At 40.2% G+C, this 25,455-nt stretch overlaps 1 protein-coding gene across 1 annotated transcript in view; it reads left to right on the forward strand.

Annotated features, from left to right (window-relative positions):
* The first annotated feature begins 320 nt into the window (after nucleotides 1–320).
* Nucleotides 321–25,455, forward strand: part of LOC134528290 (neuroglobin-like) — a 114,215-nt gene continuing 89,080 nt past the window's right edge. Inside the window, exon 1 of the mRNA XM_063361784.1 lies at nucleotides 321–2,549. Coding sequence (XP_063217854.1) covers nucleotides 2,350–2,549 — 200 coding nt within the window. The 5' untranslated portion in view covers nucleotides 321–2,349. The remainder of the gene's footprint in view (nucleotides 2,550–25,455) is intronic.

The raw sequence follows: 25,455 nt of genomic DNA on the forward strand, positions 1-25,455 counted from the left end.
GGTACAGAAATAATAGATGATCGTGATTGAACGTGTTGATTTGTGATTGAGGGTGCAGTCAGCCGGCGGCCGAAATCGCGACCCGCGCCTCGTCGTTCGCCCGGGCAGAGACGACCTGACCGCGCAATTTCCGTCGGCCCGCGACCCCCTGGCGAACATCGATTCTCCCTCCCCACTGCAACAATCCCCCCTCCCACCCCTCTGCTCGCACTCGTGGGGCGAGGTGCACGAAGAGAGAAGGCCGGCCCGCTCTTGGCGCATGCGCAGGTTCCAGCGACGCCTGCCCCCCCTCTCCGACGCCGGGGAACGCTCCGGGAAAGCGACGCCTCGCCGCGGAGGTAACTCTCCCTCCCCGCGCAGTGCCCCGCTGGACGCCGGACGGGCCCTGCCGCGGGTAGGAGGTGTGGTGGTGGTGGTGGTGGTGGTCGTGGTGGTTGTGGTAGGGGCACCGGCGTCGGCGCCTCTCCCACACACTTTCCCCGTCAGCTGCGTCTTCTTCGGCCCGGCGTGTGCAACCCCTGGTGGTCGTCGGCGACAGGGATCGCGTGACCTCCTGACCTCGACTCGCTTCCCCGCGAACCTTGTGGCGTGGTCCTCGACCAGACGACCGAAAGTGGCACGCGACCTCATCGCCGGGTCAATCAGCCGCCTTCGGGGTGACGCCAGCAGATTCCCAAGAATCCCTCCCCCCCCAAGAACTCTCCTGAAGATCTCCCGCCAGCCGGGAAATCAACCGTCAGCGTAAACCCCCCACACCCCCTCCACTTTTTTTTTTGTTGTTGATCGAGTGGCGTGATATTGTGTGAAGTAACGCGAGCACAATGAGATCTGGAACTCGTCTTTGACTGCCGGCTCTGATCTTCGCGAGCTCCTGGTAATCGACTCGTGTTCGAGACGGTGTTAACATTTCGACGACTTGTTACCTGTGACGCAAGTCGCTCGGCGCCTCGGCGGGACTTGTGGATCAGCAAGGTGGGGAATAGGGAAGAGGGGTGGGTGAAGGAGGAGGAGGAGGAGGAGGAGAAGGAGGGAGAGGTTTTTAAAATACAACATGGCGGCGCTCAGAAAACGTCCAACGCGTAAATACACGCCGAGGATTTACCGCCGAGCGGAAATATTCCCCGCGCCCAGCACGGCCGTAAACGTTTGAGGTCGGGAGGGAAAGCGTTCAAACGATTTTTTTTTTGTTTGTTTGAAACATTCCGTTCCTCCTCGAGAAGTGGAGTAGTAAGACGTTAAAAACAGCTTTTGTCGGTTAAATCTTGTGGTTGTGTGCGCGAGACAAACGTCTTTGTGCGGACAGAAGACAAGCCGGTGACTGAAAAAAAAAAATTATTTCATGGCAGCATGACGTTGGTTTGGTCAATTAAAAATATGTACATGTTACAAATTCTGCTGACTGTAAACATCTGATTTTTACGTTTGTATGATCTGTGAAAGAATAATGAGCTGATATGTTGAGGAACCACCTACCAAAGCAAGCCATGGGTGACTGAAAGACCCAAGTGGCATGGCGGAGTTGCCTTTGCCGAAGTGTGCGTGTTTTGAAACCCTTATAAGAGCTCCGGCCTTTGGTAACTTGTAGCTCTGGGCTACCTCCGGTTTATGACTTGTAGTCGGGACACTAGTTTTGGCGACTTGTAGTTCTGAACAACTCCAGTTGATTGTCTTGAGCTCCAACAGCTGTGGTGATTTTTCACGTCTGAGCTCCTCCGGTTGGAGACTTGCAAAAAATAGTTCACGCCAGCTGGTTGCCAGTTGGTGACTCGCGAGTGTAAAAAAAATAACTTCCAGACGGTGTCTTGAGCTACTAACCTACTAACCCTCGTCAGTTGGTGACTTTAAGTTCCAGAACTCTTACAATTCGGAAATCTTACAGTTGGTGACTTGCAGTTCGGAACAGCTACAGTTTGTGACTTGTAGAGTTGAACTGCTCTAGCTGGTGACTCGCGAGTGTACGAAAAAAAAACCCTGCAGGTGGTGGTTTGAGCTACTAATATTCGTCAGGTGGTGACTATTATTTCCAGAACTCTTATAGTTCGGAACATCTACAGTTGGTGACTTGCAGTTCGGAACATCTACAGTTGGTGACTTGCAGTTCGGAACATCTACAGTTGGTGACTTGCAGTTCGGAACATCTACAGTTGGTGACTTGCAGTTCGGAACATCTACAGTTGGTGACTTGCAGTTCGGAACATCTACAGTTGGTGACTTGCAGTTCGGAACATCTACAGTTGGTGACTTGCAGTTCGGAACACCTACAGTCGGTGACTTGTAGAGTGGAACTCCCCTAGTTGGTGACTCCCGCCCCCGCTCCTCCTCCGCACACGTGGAGGCGGCGGCGGCGACATGGGCTGCGAGCTGGGCAAGCTGGTGGCGGGCTCGCGCGCCGAGGCGGACGGCCGCAAGGACGCCATAGAGGCGCCGCCCCCGACCGCCGCCCCCGACCCCCGCCTCCCGCTCACCGCCAAGCAGAAGTACAGCATGATCGCGTCGTGGAAGGGCATCAGCCGAGCCATGGAGTCCACCGGCGTCTACATGTTCATCAAGTACGAGTCGGCCACAGGGGCGATGCTAACTATAGGCTGCCTCACGCTCAGATTGCAGCTAGCGCCCACTGTTGCCAGATTTACACTACCCGGCGAGTTAACATTGAAAATTTTATTTTGTTTACTCTACTTAGATCTCATAAATGCAACAGTATTTATGACAGAATTCTCACAAGCTTGTATCGGCAATTTTACGATGAAAGCCGATCAGTATCAAACTGAAAGCACAATTGTTTGGTGGAATATTTCCACTCGATATCTCGATATCTCACTTTTTATTTTTTTTAAATATTACTGTTGGTTGATTTTTTATGACTATAAATTAGTGTTTTTTTCACAGTGTTATTCATTCGGACAAAAAATAATTCAATACTATCAACTAATTAATTTTTCACACGAGAGACTATCCGTAGCAGTCCATCACTATTATTAACAAGGCCTTCCATCAGATAGTGTGCTACATTCAAAAGACCAAAAAAAAGTTTTAATTTTAATTTATATCACAATAATTGTTGAAAAAAAGGTTGAATACAATATGGTGTCTTTCAAATATCTCTCTCCCCCCCTCCCCCCAAATCATACTCATAAATAAATATTTTTTATTATCAGATGATGCTCTGGATGAAATAGGAGACAGGAAAATGTATTCTCAAAATTCTCATGCAAAATTTTACTTTACAAAATACAATATTTCATATACATTAAAAAAACATATATATATCACAACGTCTAAAACATTTTTTGTTCAATGGTATAAATCTGGCAACAGAGCATACCGAAACAAGGATAGCGCTAATGGCAGAAATCATGCATTGGGAAGACAGTGTAAATTATCATATTAATGCACACTGCAATCTAAGGATGAGACACTCTATAGAGGGAGTCAATACTTGTTTCGCAACATCTGTCACGTGTCTCTTCTACAAAATGCAAACATATTTATAACAATAAGGCATGACAATTTATGGATGTTACTTTTTAATGCTTTTAAAATGGACAACAATTTCACCCAGTAATACATAATTAATATATTTGAGGTAAATTTGCTAACTCAAAAAATAACAAACTCAATTTTTGTGCACGGGAACGATATTGAAAACACGTTTCTGAAGTTTTATATTAAATCTATGTCTGACTCCCAGTCCCAGTTATATGTATTAAAGGGAAAAATAGAAACGTTAATACCCCATCATTTTTTTTAGTTAGTAACAAGTAAATTTATCTTATTATTGAAATTTGAGCTTAATTAAGGCTGACAGTAGGCATTGAGAGATTTCGTGAGACTTAAAAAAAATGACTGTTCGTAGTCTTATAAGAACACAACTGCAGGTAAACTTACATAATAAATATACTGAAGTACAATGATTACATTCAGTTCTGATTTAAGGCCTAGTGTAATTATGTGCTCCGAAGTAAATAACTCCAAAATTCATTAATAAACTATTAATATTTATTTTATAGCCTAGTTTCGTGTAGTTTATTTAAGGCTACTTACTACTTAACCGCAAAAATTGTTAACAAAGTTATAAAACAAAACTATACCTTACTATGCTAACCTAAATAAAAACAGTTGCCAATATTGTGTAAACATCTTTCAAAGTCTGCTATGAGAACTCATAAAAAGACAGAATGTTCCGCAATTACTGGTCATAAATCTAATGATAGGCAGGGAATGCTCAAACAAACGGATATTTTTTTTTAAATATAAATATATATACGAAAACGCTACACTGGAAAATTACAGGCGATTATAGCACCGCGAAATTTTGTATTCCGCGCGCATCTAGGCGATACTCCAGCGGCTGAGAGGACGCGCGATCGCAGCGCCGTGACGTATCGCGTTCAGGCGCTCCGCGGGAAGCAGCGGCGAGGTAGAGTCACCCACACGCACTGGCCACCAGCAGTCGCGTGTGCAGCACAGGCGATGGTTGGTTGTTGGTATGTTAACACGTTTGGCTACACGGGTCATTAGCGCAGTGCACGGCGGTGCCCATCTCCACTTTCTTCGACACGTCTCACCGGAGCTGGTAGAAGGCAGAACACTGGCTGCGCACGTGAAATTACAGATATATGTAAATTTTCACATTCACGTGAAATCAACTCTTATCACTAAGAAAAAAAATAAAAAAAAATAATAAAAAGGTGCTTAACCCGGGCATTCATGCTTTGTGTTGTCCCAGTAGATACCTTCCTCCAATAGTTAAAAGTTATTTGTAAAGCTTTTAACTGTGTTATGGTTTTAAAAAAATTAATGCTTGAATGAAACATCAATTTAAAAAATAATTGTGCACCAATCATTGAAAAAAAAATGCTCAGTATTATCTTGAAAAAAAAACGCATTTTATATATACAAAAATAACCATAGCCTTGTGTTTTGAAATATTTCTTGACAACTGGTTTCCAAAGGAATCATTTGAAATACTACAGACAATTTTTGTTGTGGGTGTGCGTTGGTGTGTGCGTGTGTGTGTTTAAGGGGGGCCAAACGCACTTCGAAGATCTGCTATGAGGGTGAAACATTTTTGGCACCACGAACCCGCGCTTGCTCCAAGCAGCCTGCGACCCACGTCACGCTGTTACCACGGCGCTGCGATCTCGCTTCCTCTCAGTCACCCGAGCAGCGCCTACATGCGCGTGAAATTCACATTTGCGGGTTTTTGTTCGAGCCCGAAACTTCGCATGGTTGCGAATCCGGGACATTTCTTCTTTAAACAAAAAAAAAAAGAAACGCTTGATTTTTTTCATTTTCCTGCCGGCCATGAAAGCTTGGTCTCACTTGCCATGTTGATGTAGCTCGCTCGCGAGCACAAGCAACTGTTAAAAATAATAGAAACCATAAAAATCAATATTCGTAATAATTATCCCTGAGTTGATTGCAATTGCAATGGCTAAACACAAAGAATATAATTTTTTTACACAAAATTATTAAACGATATATTTTATGTGTTACTCCTATCGACGGTTTCAATACGCAAATTAAAATCGCAACAAAATTTAAGTAGTGAAGTGTTTCAATGAAAAGCAAAAAAAAATATTTCACTTGACGAAAAAAATGATTGCAACTATTCAAGCCGGTAGTTTCGAAAACAAAAAAAAAAAAATGTTTGAATATCTCCGCAACTTGTTCTTAAGCAACTTGTCCACACTTAATTACTTACAAATTTTCAAAATTCTGCTTTTATTAAACTAGGCATTTGCACTATGTATCTTTATAGTGACGACCGAAAGGGATTACTGCAGGTAACCCCCACTGTACTTGGGTGTGTAGCTACTGTTTGCCACACTCGCCTGGTGTAATGCACCGACTTCTCCCGCGGTGGAGTGAACCAAAGACGTCGTCACTGAAGAACTTGAGGGCCAGCGTCCAACCCTCCTTCACTTCTCGACGGACGTCTGGACTTGGACGACGAGAACTCCGGACGAGATGACTCGGGACGCACCACAGATACCCTGGATGGTGACCTCCACTCGAGACTTGCGTGCACTTGACCTTCACCCCCGGTTTCACCTCCTTCGCCCTCTAACTACCTGGCGATGACTTCGACAAGACCTGTCGTGTCGCGAATGTCCCACTTCCTTGTTTATTACTCGGCTGAGACGACACTCGTCTTGGGCTGTCCGAGTTCATCACCTCCTGACCCAAGGGGTACTTGGGCCACTGTTGCTCGCCGCGCCGTGAACTCGCTCACCCGCTACTCGCTCGTCACTTACTCGCCCAGCGAGTGATATGCGTGACCTCCGCCCGTGGAGTACTCTGACGTACATTCAGCTGTTCTGTTAGTACTAAACACCCTCACAGATTCCACTGAGCGAGCTTCCAGGTTTGACTCGCTCGGCGAGTCCACTGTGACAGCGAGTGCCGACTTCATTTCTCGGCGATTTACCTTCGTCTTGACGAACATCTCTGGTTGCTTCTACTCGTCGGGTGCAAAGTCCGGCTGCACTTAGTATGTAAATAGTTAAGAATAGAGGCTAAGTCCTTGCATCGCCTGGAGTTGCACCCGGGCAGCACGACGACCTCACGACGACCTCACGACGACTTCACGACGACCTCACGACGACCTCCTTGCGGGCTGCGGCGCGGGCGGGGCGGCGGAGTCACAGTAGTCACAGTATTTCAGAAATTATTGTAGGGATATATCACAAACATGGTGTTCTGTATTGAATTAAGTGACAAAAGTAATAGTTAGAGGCATTCTTTTTTCAACGAAAAAGATTTCCAGACCAGCTGCGTGTTAAGACATTGCATCATTGTCTTTATTTTGTGGTTGGCTGGGTTTATTTCAGCACACCAATCATAGCCATTCTGTGTCAAACAGATGAACCCAACGATGAACCTTAACATGTATTATGGACAACAAAACGACGACAGCACGGACGAACACATTCAAACTTAAATATCAGACAGCACAAGAATTCCGTGGAAGGAATAAAACAGCACAGACGAACACATGGGGCTAACAACGACGAGAGAGTTTCTGCGATAACAGTAAATGCAGATACACGACAAAATTCCTGATGAAAAAAACGCAGCCAATATACGAACACAAACATAAATATAAACAGTTATTTATGGACAGCACAACGAAGACAACACAAACGAACACAGTCCTTTGTCGAAACAGTTGCGTTCTTGAATTTTTTTCCATGACAAACAATTCAAAACTGTAATGGCGTATGTCCAAGAAATTGTATTAAATCAAAATTCCCCAATGCTTCATTTTGAAAAAAAATTCTGTTTAACCGATCGCTACCAAACTTCACAAGATCACCCACTGGGCTCATCTGAAGAGTGAAAATTTCATCAAAATCGGTTCAGCCGTTTTGGAGTCCATAGGGAACAGAACATAATAGACATAGATTTTTATGTACATACAGTTAACAAGCACTCTAAAAAGGCTTGATAATGTTTGGTCTAGTTGAGTATAGCCTGGAGTAAAATGAATGGTGGCTCTATCTATATGAGCAAAACTTCATCATATAACTACAAAAACAAAGGTCAGTTTTTTTTTCGCCGAAAAGAAAATTAATTATTTTATGTCGGTGGAGTTGATTCTGCGTGGAAATGAAATCCACTGGCGATGTAATAGGCCTACAGAATAACTTAATCGCAATTTCAAAGTTTTCTTTTTAAACCACTTGGTTTTTCTCTAAGTTCTTTCAGCGCGAGTAATGCTAGAACCACTATAGCGCGACAGATGTAATTGGAAGGACGCGAAGCGACAGCGAAATATCGCATTGTTGTGAACATGCGGCTGCTAACCGCTTGACGAACAGAAACAAACAAACTAGATATAATCTTTTTTCTTGCCATTACATTCGCACTGCATTAACGTACAACAGCCAACAAATTTTTGAAAGATGGTTTTGTTTGTTTGTTCCAAATTAAATATTTATTACAAAAAAAATAATTTAACGTGGACGTATTTCAAAATGTTTCACAAACCAAATTAAAAAAAATAAACTAATAATTTCTGTTTCAGTTGAACGATCAGTGGGAAACAAAAATAATGACACTCGTTTCAGTGACTTCACTCCAGCTACACGACGGAATTAATAATTTTAAAAAAAAGTTCTAACCGGAAAGTCAGTCACGTCTGTGAACATCACAGCATATCGTCACGCGTGTGTCGAACGTGATTGGTAAAAAATACTATTTTATTCACCCCACGAGTCGCACCCATAGAATCATTGTTAGAGACCGGAAAAATTCGCGGGTTCAATGCCCTCCAGGATGAACTCCATAGTTCTACGTACACTCGGTCAAATGTCACCCACTCATTGGCTGCTGTCTTGTGAAATGTCCCAACGTAGCAGCCTGTGATTCGATAAAGCTTTGGTCGGGTGTTTCTCATTGGCCCAGAGTCATTCAGGTGAGTTGTGAGCCAATAGCAGAGGCAGCACTGAGGTATAACTATTTTTATTTAACATGTCGTGAAATGAATTCGCGAATTTTTCCGGTCTCTAATCATCGTTATTTCCAGCACGAGAATCCTCCTGTTATTTTCCGGATATTACAAGTTGTGATCAAAAAGCACGGCGAATAATTTTATTACAGCACAATGTAATGAGATGACATCAAATTTGAACTTATCTATTTCAAAATACTCTCCTTGGTTAATGATTAGCAGCTATCCCAATGTTGATTCCGCGATTGGAAGCAATTCTGGGAGGTTTTCAGGAAGGGCCTTCAGTTGCTCCGTCATGGCATGCTCAATGGTATCAAAAATGTTTTACTTTTAGCATGGCCAATTTTTTTGGTCTCCGTTTCGCAAACAATACTTAATGTCAACGCGTTGTTCGAAATCCACCACTGGAGATACGGAAATTTTGTGCATTAATTTAGTCGCAAGTTAGAATGCAAACCTCCACACTCTCGCTCTGTGTTCGTGATAGGACCGTAGTTATTTGGACACGCCTCTCTACGACCGTGAGCCAACGATGCCCAGCTAGGAGAGAAGTAAGCGAACCAGGTAGTGCCAATTAACAAGTATAAAAATTGTTTTCGCTAAGAAATAAACCGAGTGGGAAGCAAACATGGCGTTCGAGCACACCTATGACTTGGAATTCTACCCTGAGGCCTGACGGATACGCGAAATTTCAAGGTCCCTGTCCATGACGCGCGACATACACGGGTGAACCACGACCTCACTCTTCATGCCCTGGAAGCCGACTGACAAGTCACAACCTGTTCTAACTTGACACCGACTACCTCAACGGATCAGGCTGTCGGGCTAGTTACTTCACAAAAAGGATGTAGCGTCAGTAATTGCCGCTAAAAAAAATTCATTCACCGTAGAATTTGTTTTTATCACGCCTCAAGTACGTGGTACTTGCTCAAATTGAACCGCGCGCTCTCTACCGCTCATAGAATATTCAGTACGAGTCGGTTACGAAACTAGCGGTCTTACGTAACGGCGCCGTATTTCCTGCAGCCTCCATCGGCGCCTCGGCCCAAGGAGAAACATTTTAGCGATGCATTAGAGAGCACGCATCGATACCCGACACCCCGGCCCCTGCGGAGTCCTTGCGAAGGTCGAAACCGAAATAAATTTGAATTTATGATATAATATAACGGAATGTGTTCGTTTCACTTGTGCAGAACGGGAAACAAGTTCAAAACAAGGTGTCACTCTCGCAAAAAAAAAAAAAAAAAAAAAAAAAAAAAAAAAAAAAAAAAAGAGGAATCGTCCGCATGCGTAGTCAAAAGAAAAAAGAACTCGCGGATTTGAAGTCTTTCCATAACTTTCCGCATACGAAGAGAAGGTTTTTTTTTTTTTTATTTGCTGACGGTCCATCGTATTTTCCTTCCCAAAGTCTGCTCTCTAAGTCTTTACGCAAGCCTTTTGAATTTTTTGCGACTGAAACCAAGTATAATGACACAAAAACTTCCGACTTTCTCAGGAAAAAGAGGAAAACCGTGATTAGTTTGGTGTTCAAACTAAATTTTTAATGACAAAATTAATTGTTGTTAGACGTTTTCAAAATATCGAGCACGAAAGGAGGAGAGAGATAGGAACAGAAAAATAAGCCATATTAATTTCAACAGTTTTTATTCTCTAGCAAATTGATTAAAGCTTATTTTTGGAAATAAAGTTTTCTTATTTAAGGTAGATTTCAACATATATAAATTATCTAAAACCACATCTTGGGGTCTAGTGACAGTATTATTACAGTAGTGATAATTTATAAAAACAAATTGAATTTAATTCTTACGACTTCATAAGGAAAAAAATCCTTTGTAGCAGACATTTACTTTCATTTACTTTTCAGCTTGTAGTCGTCCTCGAAGATGTACGGTCACTTAAAAATTGCCACTAACTTTTAAGGGGTAGATATAGGAAACTGAAGACGCCATCTTGGGTTCAAACGATTTTAAGGCCACATCGATTTTCTATCACGCGATTTGTCAATAATTTGCCTCACGTAAAGCAGATAAAATAATTCAATTGCATGCCTGAAGTCAAACAGTTACTGGCTGCCGCAAACAGTTTTACTCCTGTATCAGGTTACTGGCGTTCAGTATGTATTGAGTAGGGACACCTGTACATATTTTGCGAATACATTTCGTGTCAAGGTATTTCACAAAATACTGTAGCTTTTCTCCTGTGGTTATTGGCTGAGGTCGGTGAGAGGTGTCGTCCCGCTCTTGACGGGGCCGATGAGAATGTGGTCACCGTACTGCTGCACCCTCACAATTTTCCATGCATAGAGACCGGAAAAATTCGCGTGTTCAATGATGACCTCCAGGATAGACTCCACTACACTCTACACATTCGGGCAAATGCCAACTGTTCATTGGCTGTTGACTTGTGAGTCGTCTTGACTGGGTGGCCTGTGATTCGACACTTCTATGAGTGAGGGTCTCTAATTGGCCCTCAGTCCTCCAGACTAACAGTGAACCAATGTCGGAAGCTGCACTAAGGTATAATTATTTGAACTGTAGCGTTTCACAAAATGAATCCGCGAATTTTCCTGGTCTCTAGCCATGACTCTTAGAAAAAGCTACAGTGTTTTGTGAAATACCTTGACATGAAATGAAATCGCGAAATACAGGCGTCCCTAGTGCTGAGTTCATCAACGGGAACATCTATAACTGGAATCGTACTGCCACCAGATACTATGTTATGACTAGGTGACTGGAAACACCCGGGGTCTTCATGGGGCTCTAGGATGGACACAGAAGTCTTCTGCAAGCCTCGGCTGTTTGCTAGCTGTTCGTTAGCCGTTCAATAGAGAGCTATGCCTGATCGGAGTTCCACGTGATCCCATATTTCTCTGTGTAAGAGTTCCTAACCGGCCCGGAGTGCTGGCTACCAAACACTGTGGCACCAGTCGAAGACGTGGTCGAAAGTTGCAAGTATTTGAACTTCACCCCATCGCGAAATGAATCCGCGAATTTTTTTTTTCTGGTCTCAAGCCACGTACGGTCTTTGTAAAATACCTGCCCAATATGTTAGGGCATAAAAGATTTTTCACTGCATAAAACAGGTTGAAACCAATAATACGTTTTTCTTTTTCTTTGACCCCTACTTTAGGACAAAGCCAAGCAGGGGCGAGACAATGATCCATATCAGTAACCGACGCCACATTTCTCAAAGGCGTGACCATCATTGAGTTTTTCGAACAAAATATTTTAAAAAATTAAATAAGTGCAGTAAGAGAAGTATATGTGGCTACACACCACTGCACTAAAATAACTATACTGTATGCGTTATATATATTTTTTCCCTTGAAATCAATCATTATGATTAAACATATGTAACTAAGGGCATTAAACAAATTAAATCAAAGGCGTTAATGGGAGCCTATGGAAGAATTAGCCGAAGTGTGTTAAAAAAAATTGATTGGCCAACTGGTCGAGAAAGTTGTGCAAGGTCAGGGGGCTATACTTAGTACGAGGAAACATTAGAGTCTTCGAGGACCGCACGATGTACATAAATATTTTGGGCGTGGGAGATGTGGGAACAAAGTCGACACTCTATATCCCGCGGTTTCTCTCTAAAAGCTAAAGAGTACACGTCATATGTTCTAAAAGTGCATTCTAGTCGTTTCTCCTAAAATCTTTTGTCTTAAAATTAGTTCAAACGACATTTGGACAAACGCTTTTAGAGCAAACGCTTTAAGGAAAAATGACGGTATAGGGTCGATAAATTATTTCCCTCAATTTTAGGGCAGGACAAACGCATTCAGGACAAAAAAATCAACCCTGATATAAAAAAAAAGCCTTCAAGTTTTGCATACGTCGCTTTTGTTATTAGAAAACAATCATTACCACGTGTACACGTTCTTTAAGTGCGCTAAATCTCTTGTATCTTAAAGTGTCATGTTTATAAAGGAGGTTTATGCTTAAAAAAAAAGAAAAACACTATTGAACCTCAAACACGGTTTTATACCGACCTTATACACATTTGGTTAGTTTACTCCGACGCAAAACTCTCTTATCTTCTTCACCGTTGCCTAAATAAGCGATGGCCTTTTTAAAGTAGATAAACGAACAGTTTAACTAATGATAATAGTGAGCAATGGATTATGAGTTTACGTTAGGACTCTTGTAAGATAACACCATTTTCATTTTCATTCACTTTCAGATAAATTTATGTTACGCAATTTGATTATGATATTCTCGACCTTACTTTCTGAGTAATTTTAGAGATATTTTGGTTTATATTTCTTGCATTTTTATAAGTTTAACCTTATTTTGAAGAAGGAAAAACTAAACATTTATTGCTAAATCGGTTAGTGAACTAAATAATTCAAGTGGTTTGTTATAAAATTTTAAATTTTGATTAATTGTAATATTTAAAAATTTGAAAATTGTATTAATTGTTTTAGTAAAAAATTTAAAGAATGTAATGTTATAATTGTTTAAAGTCACAGTTTTATTGCTTGGCAAAAGTTTTATGACTTTATTTTTAAAATTTCCATGAGCAATAAATAATTCTTTACAAATTAATATATATATATATATATATATATTAAAAATTCCAGAATCATGCCACATGCCTTACGCAATAAATTTATGTGTAGTTACGTTACTGCTACAGTATTAAACAAATATTAATAAATTAGTTTTAATAAAACTTAATGCAAGCTCCTCTCATTGTGTTCGGATAAGTTTCAGTATACATGTAAATGATAAAAACATCTATTCTTAGTGGTTTTCTGATAGTTTTAGGTCACCTGTCCTGTACTGTTACGTTTTCGTAAATTTTCTGTATGTTCGGAAAACAGGCTGTTTAGAGGCAACTTGTTTTATATGTATATATTCATAGGAAATCCATATTTTTTTTATTAAAATATTTTTTACGCACCTAATAAATATTTTTTTAGTTTAATTAATACAAATTGAAATGTTAATACTGTTGTAAGAATTGACAATTTTATAACCGCACTTAAGCATAACCCCTTTGTTCTCGGAAGTTTCGAAGCTCCAGCGGAAACATGACTTCGTAAAAGTTTCAGTTAATATGGCGTTATAAAAATTACATTTACCAGATTCGATTTTATAAAATCATAACAAAAACCTTGTCATAATTGTTTTTTATGGCAGTGGTACGAAGCTTTCTCTAGTTGTAAATTTCCGGTATTTTATGCGCGCGTCTCTCGAGAGCTGGCGGAACAAGAAATTGCTTTACAGCGCGGTGGAACGGTGGAGCGGATATCGAGTTTAGGGATCGATTTAAATGTATGCGGCGTATCGATCATTAGAGTTTCACGTATATGTCTGTACATGTGCATTGGAGTTATTGCGGAGGGGAAATTGAATCGACGCCTTCTTCAGCCGTGTGTTCATGTGCGTGGCGTGGATGATTTGGAGGGGGTGGGGCAGGTTTGAGAACATAAATCGTCTAAACCCGTTTCTGAGAATTGTAACGGAGCGACCATGGTTCCTCCCCCGGAAATATTTTTTGAAAAATTATGCTTGAAAACATTTTTTTATATATCTGATGATGCTTCACTGTTTCTCAGAAACCTGAAATCCATACGTATATGTATAAAATAAGATTTTGGAATGTATGACGTCGATAAACTCCGACACCGTTTGACCTATCGCCATGAAAGTTGGCACATCGAAGTGTTTTTTTCCATGGGCAAGATTTTTATACTATTCATTTTTTTTGTAACTCTGCACTAGATGGCGCTGCAGCGCATCAACTTCTATTCCGTTAAACCGATCGCCATGGGTAAATAGAAAATCATAGGTCATAGACATACAAACAGTAATTTTGTGTCACTTCTCTTTGTCCACCACACTGTCATATAGCGCTATCCATTTTGCTTTCTCTAGTTGTAAATTTCCGATATTTTATGCGCGCGTTTCTCGGCAATATATCACGGACAATATATCACACCGTGTTCAGCCAGGGCGTCAGGTACTGCAGCTAGTTCTTATATAGTAATTCCCTCTTACGAAAGGTTGCTCTTAACACTGTGTGCTACTGCTTATGGTATTTAAGTCCTTATACATATTTAATGACATGGTTCCTCTCTCGATTTGCAATTTCAATTACCAAACATTAAGCCATACTTGACTCTCTTAAAGCTTGTTAACTGAGACACATGTGGTTCTAGAAAAAAGATTTTTTTGGGGGAGGGGGGCCTTTAATGGCACCTCCATTACACCTCCCTGACTATGCCCAAGCGTGTGTGCACGTATTCAGAAAAATAATGACGAAGCGAAAAATAAAATAGTGACATAAGTCAACTCAGCTATTTTTAAAATATTGAAATCACCCCTAGGAAAAAAAAAAATATTTCCTGATTTCAAGCGCATATGATTTACACATCCAATAATGTAAGTAGTGACGCGTCCACGGATGGGGAAAGGGGTGGACAGGACCCCCCCTTGTTTTCACCCCCACCCTAACCCTTTTAACCTTCCATGAAGATGTACATAATGTTACGATCGCGCTTGGCTTCAGTGCTTGGCGTCGCCGCGCTCGTTCGGCCTGTCTGCGCCCCCTTCCACCTGCATCCTCTCCCTGGTATCTCGTGTCATACTATCTCGCTACATCCTGACCTTCGCAGCGCGCACCTGCCTCAGATCGGGTTACTTAAGGGAGGCCGCACTGTGGAATGGAGGGACTCAGACATGTTTATCGGTGTGTTTTGTGGGAACCCGATGCTTGTTGAGTTTATCGGCGTTCTTTGAGCAGCCGCCGCGTCCTTCGAGGACTCACGACGCGTTTCTGGGCATTTCGACGACGAAGGTCGCGCGATATCTCAGAGACATGCCCGATTGTTCTGGACGGGAACCCAAGGGCTATTTAAGGAGGTTGGGCCGACCTTCAAGTCAGTAAGGAGTTGAGTGGGGAGTTCTCCCACGGCGGAGTTTCCGGGCGATAGTGCCGCGGGTGCGGCAGAGTGGCGAAGTCCTTGGACGGAGGTTCCAGGGCAGAGTCTGAATGAGTGAGTGGAGTCGGGAGTTCTCCCGCAGCGTAGTTTCCGGGCGATAGAGTCGCGGGCGCGGCGGAGTCCCGAGTGAAGTTGCGAGCGAGGAGTCGAGCGGATCCTCGGCGAAGGCAAGTGTCGTCGGCGGCGGCGGAGTGCGGCGACGGAGTCCCGCGGCGGAGACCCACGAGGGGTGCTGCGGCGAGAGTTGCGCCAGAGGTGCGGCCCAGCGAGGTGTGTGGAACGAGTGACTGGGGAATTGACATTTATTTAAGTGTAGTAAATTATTTGCCATCTTAGAAGATTAATTGTAAATGATAAGTAGTGGAAATAAATAAAACTGTGTGTGGTGAAATAAAATCTATTAATTGGGCTATCCTTTACGAACCCGCAGGGAAATCGTAACAATATGTTTATTAGTTAATGTTACTAAAGTCGATTTAAAAATGGCGGATCCATGATGGTTTCCAAGGTCAAGGTCAAAGGTCAGGGCCAAGGTCATCCAATTTGGCTGCCGTGACGTCACAATCCAAGATGGCGGACCGGCTCGTGGCTCCACGCGCCAGCGCCAGTGCCCGGAACCCCCAAAACATACTATTATTATATATTATTATAATATATTTAATATATATATTCAATAGCCGTATGCACCCCGTCGTTTCTTCGCTCGTCCGTCTCAGATGACTTTGATGGCAAAGAGATTTTAAAATAAAAACTTTTCATTAGTTCACTAAATCCAAGGAGTATAAGTACTTTATGCAGATATACTGGTTAAAAAAAATGGTATACTTTCTGTATCTGACATTGGTTACTTCAACTTGGTCCCCAGTGAAACACTATAAAATGTTTTATGGTTCGGTATGTAGGTACGTCTACCGAATACATAGCCTGCTGGGGATTAAAACAAAATGGGCGGGGCCTTGAAGGAGTGAAGCGGTGCATATTTTGCTACCCCTCACCACCAACCAAGTTTTTCTTTTTACATCAGAGCTGGTGTGTCGGCCACTGAATGTCATCGAGGTACAATGCCGTCGTGAATATCTGGGATAACTACATGTATGTACTGTATTTTGGGGTCCGAAATTCTTGGCGATTAAGAAATGCAAGATAAATAATAATGCCACAAGTTTTATAATCCCATTAGCTTAATTTTTTGTGGTTGCATATTCCCGAAAACTTAATAACGTAACTTTAAAAAATAAATTAAAAAAGAAACCACGGGCAAAGGATACATTTTCATTTTCGTGAAAGCGGCAAAACTAAAAATAAGTATCCAAGTCAAACAATATTTTTTTTTAAGTCATGAGCAGAGAGATGCAGTGCGGAATTATTATTATGTAAGATACGCGTGTGTTTGAAGTGTATTATTTCACCGTGAATTATCCCGCAGACGGTTTGCATTTGTGCATCACTATGCACCAGCTCACCGTGCACTGCGGGGAGATGGAGTGATTTGCCAAAAGGAGGGGGGGGGGGGGTGCGATAGTGTTTATCGTTGCATGGAAACTGGAACAGCTGACTGGGGAAGCAATCAATTAACACGCCTGCCGGAACCGTGTTTACAGGCGTAAATGCCATCCCCCCCTCCCCCCACTTTACAACCACCCCTCTCCGGCCTACCCTGAAGTCCATCCAGTCCTCTATCTTCTCTTCTCCCGTCGACGTGATAGCGCTTGATGCATCTAGCGCTCAATTAGGTTGCTAATCTCCGGGGTGGATTTTCTTATCTCCTCGGCATTAGAGCTAATACCCGCGCACACATCATCATTACAGCGATACGCACCCCGTTATCTATTCGCCGAAGGAGAGAGAAGACAGTAACAGATCAGTTCTGTAACAGGTTTATACGAGTTAACACGTTAATAAACTCGAGTACCAACAACAGAATTCTCCTTAAACATTGAATTCAAAAAGAACAATAGTTTATAACATTTATATGTGTAACAGGAACAAAAAAAAAACATTTACAGAGAGCGTCTGAATTCTACCTTGGTTCATTAAGACAAAACAAATTGAAAACATATATGTACAACTTATGGTTAGAGACCTGAAAAATTCGCGGATTCATTTCGTGATATGCTACAATTCAAATAATTATACTTTAGTGCTGCTTCTACCACTGGTTCACTGTTAATGTGGAGTAATGAGGGCCAATTAGAGACCCTCACTCATAGAATTGTCGAACCACAGATACTCAGTCGAGACGACTCACAAGTCAGCAGCCAATGAACAGGTGGCATATGCCCGAGTGTGTAGAGAGTAGCAGTCTATCCTGGAGGTCAATGAACCCACAAATTATTCCGGTCTCTACTTATGGTTATTGTCTAAGGTGCTTTCCAAGGCTGGTATAGGTATTTGAAGTTGGGGCTGAACAATTTTTTTTATTGTAAACTAGCTGTAACCGGCCACATGTTACTGTGGCTCAGTCTGGTTCAATGGAAAAGAAAGAAACTAGAAAGATCACAATTTTTTAAAATTTGGTTGAAGTAGGTACACATATACTTATCATCTCTCTCTACCTCTTTATATCTCTTTATATGCCCCTTTATAAATCTGACTATATTTATCTCTATACATAAATCTCTCTATATAGCCATCCATATCCCACCATATCTCTCCGTCTCTCTCTATATCTCTTTATGTGTCTGTGCTTATATATATATATCTACATCTATCTATGTCTATGTATATTCCTTTCTCTATATCTCTATTTATTTATCTCCCTCTCTCTATCTGACTGTATATTTCTCTATGCCTATATCTACCAATATATCTTTATCTTTACAAAACAGAAGACGAACCCAAAAAAATTCATTTATATATATATTGTGACATATCTATATAATTATCTATATTTTTACCTGTCACAGGTGTGCCATTCCTACTAAAATTATAAATACTAAAGTGCGTTTGTCTGTTTTTCCTTTCACGCAGCAACGGAGCAATGGATTGACATGATTTTTTGAATATAGATAGTTTATGGGCTGGAGAGTGACATAGACTACATATATTGATTAAATTCTATTCCTAAGGGAGTGAAAAAGGGAAAATGCAGTTTTATAGTAGAAAATCATAGAAGGCAGGTCATAGACACACATACAGTAAGTTTGTCATTTCTCTATGTCCGCTATACGGTCATAGATGGACGGATGAAATAACCGTCAAAATTTTAGCAAGATATGTATTGCCAGCGACCTTTACTGTCTTATAAGGTTTTTAAGTATTTTTATTTGTTTAGCTGCTTCCATTAAATGTTATTAACATACGTTTGAACACATTTTTTAGCAACTGAAAATATTTTAATAAATATCAGAGTGAAAAATATTAAATTTAATTATTTATTAAGTGCTTAACTTTCATGACCGTCAATATTATAAATCTATACAAGATAAATTTTCGCTAGAATTATAAGATTTTTGGTTTGTTTGCAGCATTAAAATGAAAAAAAAAAAAGAAGTTTTTGACGAACATGCGGATGATTGTGAAACGCTCGGCTTGTTGACGGACTGATGGCTGACGGACGGCTGACGGACGGCTGACGGACGGCTGACGGACGGTTGACGGATGTCTGACGGAAGGACGCGACGGATCATTGTGAGTCCAGCTAAAGTAAACCTGAGGGGCAGAGTATCACTTTCAACACCCCATCTCCGCTACTTCGATACTTACATCTACACAAGTAAAACATTGCGTGAGATTGTTCTTGTAAACAAATCCTTTACGTTGATCGTGATTAACTATAACTGGTATTTTTTTTACATCACTACAAACATTTGCTATAGCTAGGGACACCTGTATTTCGCGATTTCATTTCATGTCAAGGTATTTCACAAAACACTGTAGCTTTTTCCAAGAGTCGTGGCTAGGGACCGAAAAAATTCACGGATTCATTTCGCGTTATGCTAGAATCCAAAAAACTGTACCTTCATGTTGCTTCTGTGATTGGCTTACAGTTTGTCTGAAGGAATTTGAGCCAATAGAAAACTTTCAACTAAAAAAAGTATCCAATCGCAAGCGTCCCATTTGACAGGTGTCACGAGTCAGTAGCCAATGGGCAGGTGGCATTTGCCTGAGTGTGTAGGGGGTTGTGGAGTCTATCCTAGAGGTCACTGAAAGCTCGAATTTTTCCAGTCTCTAGTCATGGCAAATTGTGAGGGTGCAGCAGTACTGTGACCACATTCTCATTGGCCCCGTCAAGAGCGGGACAACACCTCTCACCGACATAAGCCAATAACCACAGGAGAAAAGCTACAGTATTTTGTGAAATACCTTGACACGAAATGTATTCGCGAAATACAGGTGTCCCCAGCTATAGCATTGTCCATAATATACCTATCATTCATAATCTCAGCCCACTGAAAACATAATCGAATGGTATCAAAATTTACCCCACACCCCTCCAAAAAAAAAAATTGTGAGCGAGCCTTTCATTACTCACCAGAGTTCCCGCTTTACCTCGGTAACGAATAAATTCGTGCGTTCTCAGGTTGCAAATAAACTTATAATACGAAACTCGGACCAGAATAATGATAACTGTACGAAAATTGTATTTTCAAATACGTTTTCGGGCACCAATCAGACATAGTAACCGCACCCACCGCTAAAATTCGCTGCCGAAGCAGCTGCGTTGACTATTCAATAATTAGAGACCGAAAAAATTCGCGGGTTCATTTCACGATACGCTAGAATCAAAACAATTGTACCTTTATATTACTTCTGTGATTGGCTTACAGTTTATTTGAAGGATTATGAGCCAATGGAAAACCTTCAACCAAAAAAGTATCGAATCGCAAGCGTCCCAGTTGACAGGTCTCACGAGTCAGTAGCCAATGGGCAGGGGGCATTTGCCTGAGTATGTAGGGGGTTGTGGAGTCTATCCTAGAGGTCATCGAAAGCGCGAATTTTTCCAGTCTCTATCAATAATTCCATTTACATAACGAAATGTTAAATTGTTTAATGAAACGGTCCCGATAAAAGCGAAAAAGACTTGAAAACAAATTTACTAGGCCCCTGTTTTAGGCCTGCTTTTCGTCAAAGAATTTTATTAAATTCTGCCCATCTTGTTTAAATTCACTAAAATTTTAATTCTATAAACTTTCCCTTTGGCTCTGTGAACTTTGGTTCGCGCCATCGCCACAGGCGGCAGCACCGTGGTTACACATTTCCGTTCCATGCGACTTCCGTTAGGGCCTACATTCACGAAATCAAAGTTACTCCTACCAAATATTGTATACCGAGAGCTAAGATGTTTTCATATGAAAAACTCACTGAATAGTTGTACGTCCCTGCAAGTTTATTATTTTTCTTGGCGTAGAACTGTTTAGTTTCTATGTAAACATATTGTCTATGACAATTTTAATGCGCAATTCTTTACACCGTAAGAAATAGAGGAGCCTATGTGTACATTCTGTATTGCACAGACCCGAACAAGCCCGAATATCTACCTTCGGCCCAGTGGCGTCTCGTCAGGGCAAGCAAGGCAAGCAGTGCTTGCCCAGGCAGTTTCCAGACATTGTATTTTTTAAATAAATATTTTATTCAGAATAGTATTTTACTTTGGCTCGTGCAGTTAGGTGTATGTATTTTTTACACTATCTTCTTGGGACCCAATACTGTGCGCTGTGCGCTATAAAAAAAGAACTCGTTGACACAAAAACATGCTGTTTTAGAAGCGTTGCTAGGTTTAGAAGCGCTGGTAGGATCGCATTCAGCAGGAAGGCTGCCGCAGTAGTTTCCTTTCGGAAGGGGGGTGGCATGGTACAAAGGTTCAGGGAGGGGATTGGCTGGAAAAATACGCGGTAGAAGCTACGAAGGTAACGCTTTCTTGCCGAACTGGAGCGAACATGGCCGAAGCAGACGGTGGAATTTTCCGCCGACTGCTTCGGCTATGTCCGGTACAGTTCGGCACGGCAGGTGGCGATGTCGCGTTTCAGTCGGCGGTCGTCTCTCGGGGCGCGCGCATCTCTCCCGCGGGCTGTTGGCTGGCAGTGCGTGGGGGATTTGTGGGCGTACGATGATACTACACTCCCACTTAGTATATAAGTAATGTAGAGTAGGTATTTTACTATCAGAATAATTTAAGTCAATCATTATTTTTCAAAAATATTGTATTTAAAATAATTGTCAATTTTTCTACCTGTGGAATAGTCAATGTTCAGTTAAGAAAACTACTTAAATAGCACCATTTTGTACCTTGAAATCCACATTTTCCCGGCGGAGGGCCCCCAGACCCCCCCCCCCCCCCAACCTCATCATGTTTTGGTGTGAACGGAGTTATTGATTCCCCTCATGTAAACCTCACGCCTCGCCACTGCTTCGGCCAACTACGGGATAAGTTTTTATTACTTTACAAAATTGTGGATGGTTGGTTATGTTAGGTTAGTACAGCTACATTAAAAATACTGTCAAATAATTTTAATGGTTGTTTAGGAATTGGCCGAAGGTAGATATTCGGGCTTGTACGGGTCTGTGCAATACATAATGTACATCATAGGCTTCCCTAAGAAATCACGGTTTATCTACGTAAGTTCTAACGAACAATGCACCTGAAATAAACGAAGGGTTACTGGTAGTTCCAGAAAACCGGATCTTCGTAGAAACTATGCTTGATTCAGACTTCCGGGTTTTGAGTTCCTTCGTAAAGGAAGAAGATTATGTTAACGTATTTTAACGTTTAGTTAATCCTCGAAGTCGATCTTTGCGAGCTCGTGTTCAAAGGACGTAAACTCAATATCCTTAAATTTAGGAATGTAGACTATCCGTTTACTTACTTTAAACCAGCACTCTTTAATTCAAGGTGAAATTTTTTTGTTAACTGGAATCAGCATTTTAAAGCAATAATATAACGATAGTCCTGCTGCTAAATAAAATAACTTATTTATTTAACACAGTTAAGTTGGCAGCAAATTCATTAAAATAGGTCAAAATTTCATTGTCTTTTTTAAAAGCTTGATTTTACTTGAATTTTATAGCGTTTAATTTCAAGCTAATCATAATTAGGATTGTCATAGTAATGATATCTTTGAATAAATAAAAATTATCTTTTTTTTTTTTTAGCTGATTGACGGTTGGATAAAACCTACTTTAGGCCAATTTCCGGTGAAATTTTCTCAAGTGAAATGAGCTGAATACAGGTTTCAAGCAAGGCTACCAAAGAACAGTGAAAAATACCACATTTATGATGTACAGTCTGAGATGCGCTGTACATGAGCTTGCGTACACATATTATTCCAATAGACAACTAAATGCGGTCTCTAGTGTTTATAAATGACATTTTCTGTCGTTTACAAGGGAAAGAAAAGATATATTCAAACACACCCTTTAAAGATGTTTTATAATTTTACAAAGAAAATATTTGAAAACTAGTTGCCAAAATATTTTCTGGCAAATCTATATAAATTGTACAAAAAGAATTCCAATTTCAAACTAACGATTTATTTCAATAAGCAAATTACAATCGGTTTGTTACAATTTACAAATCCCGTTGAAATGCTTAAGAACGTGTATAATGTATAACTTGTAGCCAGGCAATAAAAAAAGCTTCCAAAAAATTATATTTGAACGTAAAAAAATTACAGCTCACACACCCATTTAGATTAAATAAAGGGTCTTCGATGACCGAGAAAGGTAAGGCATCAATATTATTTGGCGAAGTTTCAATCACAACCATTTGTATTACTGAAATTTTTGAGAGAGCTCAGGCAGTAACTAAAAGATACGAAGCCAACTAATCTTGGAAGTGCCTTCGCCTTATGACTCCGTGCATATTTCCGCGCATTGCATTTATATGCAAAGGAAATGTCAAACACCTTAATTTAATTTTTTTTTATTCATTTATAATTTTCATTATTCTTCAAGCGTTGGCATTTGAGATTCGGATGTTGATGTTGTGATGTTTGACTCTGTAAGTCACCATACAGATTCTATTTCTAAAACAACATTTTTCAGGAATTCACTCTGCCCATTTCAAACAGATCTCGACTGGAAACTAAATGAAGCTACTTCTGCAAAAATTAAGGCAGTTAATTATGTATGCAGTTCCCCAGAGCTCCGGTTGAAGACCTCTCAAGCTCCGAGGGAGAAGAACCAACGAATTCCTTACAAAATTCCCTCCGGCACTAAAAATTCATGGCACGATTGAATAAAACAAAGTTACGAAACATGAGTTTTATTTGCAAATGTAATTTTCGCCAGCTACATCTTCCTTCAAGTTCCGTATTCCTCACTGAATACAAATTTCTTACTGAAAGTACCTTCAGCCAGACTGTAAAAAGCACTTCAAAATTTTTAATTTTTTTTTTTACGGGGACGAGCGAGATCTTACTTCATCTTTATGTAGGCACGCATCTTCCGTTAAAAAATTCACTTTGTTTTACGTGATATCAAACTAAAAATAAATTCTCGTGTTTTTGCCATAGAAAGTATCGTCACTTCTGACAGAAATCATGTGTGAGTATTGCTCTTTATCCAATAATTTTCTACCTGCTACTATTTTAATGTAAGAATACTTAAGTACCTACAACTTAAATAAACTAATAACGGAACATATTTCACTGGCATGTAGTAATAAAATAACTATAAGCTTAGTTTTGACGTTCAACCTTTTTATTGGAAAAAAAAATAACTGAACTTTTTCCAAGTATCTCACCAGGTCAAAAATAAAATACTATACACAATAATTTGAAAAACGTTATGTGTTCTATTGTAAACAGGGTAAACAGGCAAAGGGAAGGCGGGAGAGTGATTTTTGCTATGGATTTAACAAGTTTTGAAGGTTTCAGTAGTGGCGTGTTGTACTGGAGTTATGCCGTATCTGAAATTATCGTACGATGACTGTGAACAAGTGAAAAAAAATATTTTGTCCACTTTTCAAATATGATTCTCGCGAATGCATGTTCAAAGCCAGTAAACTCGGTATCCGTATTGTTATGAAGAAACGTTTGTATTAACTAACGAATATCCGTTGATAATTTTTAACCAGCGTTCGTCATAGATGAAAGATGAAAATATTTGACAGTGTGCTTGACGATTTTAAAACGCTTTTTTTTATTAGATTCACTTGTAAATAACTATGTAATCAAATCTTGGAAGTCGATTTTAACCTATTTCTAATAGTCGTATCGATCTTAAACTTTACAAGTATATGTAATCCGGATGACAATACAATAATTTCATGACTATGACCTGAAGAGAAAGAGAGGGGAGGGTCATTGGAAAAAAACACAACTTTCGAGCTTTGGGCAATATCCATACTTTTTGTCTATAAATGAGGCCAGGGCATGGTGAGTAATTTTCCCGGGGTTAAACTGCTTCCACCCCTCCTTCGTCAGGAGGTTAATCCCAACATTTTCGGGACTTTGAAAATTTTTTTGTGGTGCATTTAGAGGAATTTATAAAAAAAAATGTAAAAAAAGTATTTCAATATAAACTAAAAAGAAAAAAAATTATATTTTAGAAACTAAAAAAACGCGCTTTTATTATTGTATGAACTAAAAAGTAAAATATAATCTTAAAATTTAAATAATTTTTTTGAACAGATCTACAACTCTGTATAGCGCAAACTTTTAATATGCTTAAAAAAGAATCAAGTAATAAACAAAACAATTAATTTTAATGAAAATAAGTTGTCTTAAATTTTCTATGACTAATGACTATTCGTTAGGCTAGAGTCATTATGAAAATGAAAGCACCCCACGATTTTTTTATTAAAATTAAGTGCTTTGTTTATTACTTCATTTTTATTTCAAGTTTATTAAAAAAATACGTTCTACAGAGTTTTATTTCATTCTATATCTGTTGAACAAATTAATTAAAATAAAATCTTTATTTTCATTTTTAAGTTCATACAACCATAAAAGCGTGTATTTTAGTTTTTTTTAAATATAATTTTATTTACATCGAGAGTGTGTTTTACGTAGATGTAAGTGGTCTACATAGTATATTATTTATACATTTCCGTTACATAATGTTTTCATCCTCATGAGACATTTCTTTAAGTTCTACTTGAAGTTTC

Source organism: Bacillus rossius, chromosome 1 (assembly GCF_032445375.1).
Source record: "Bacillus rossius redtenbacheri isolate Brsri chromosome 1, Brsri_v3, whole genome shotgun sequence".
NCBI lineage: Eukaryota > Metazoa > Arthropoda > Insecta > Phasmatodea > Bacillidae > Bacillus > Bacillus rossius.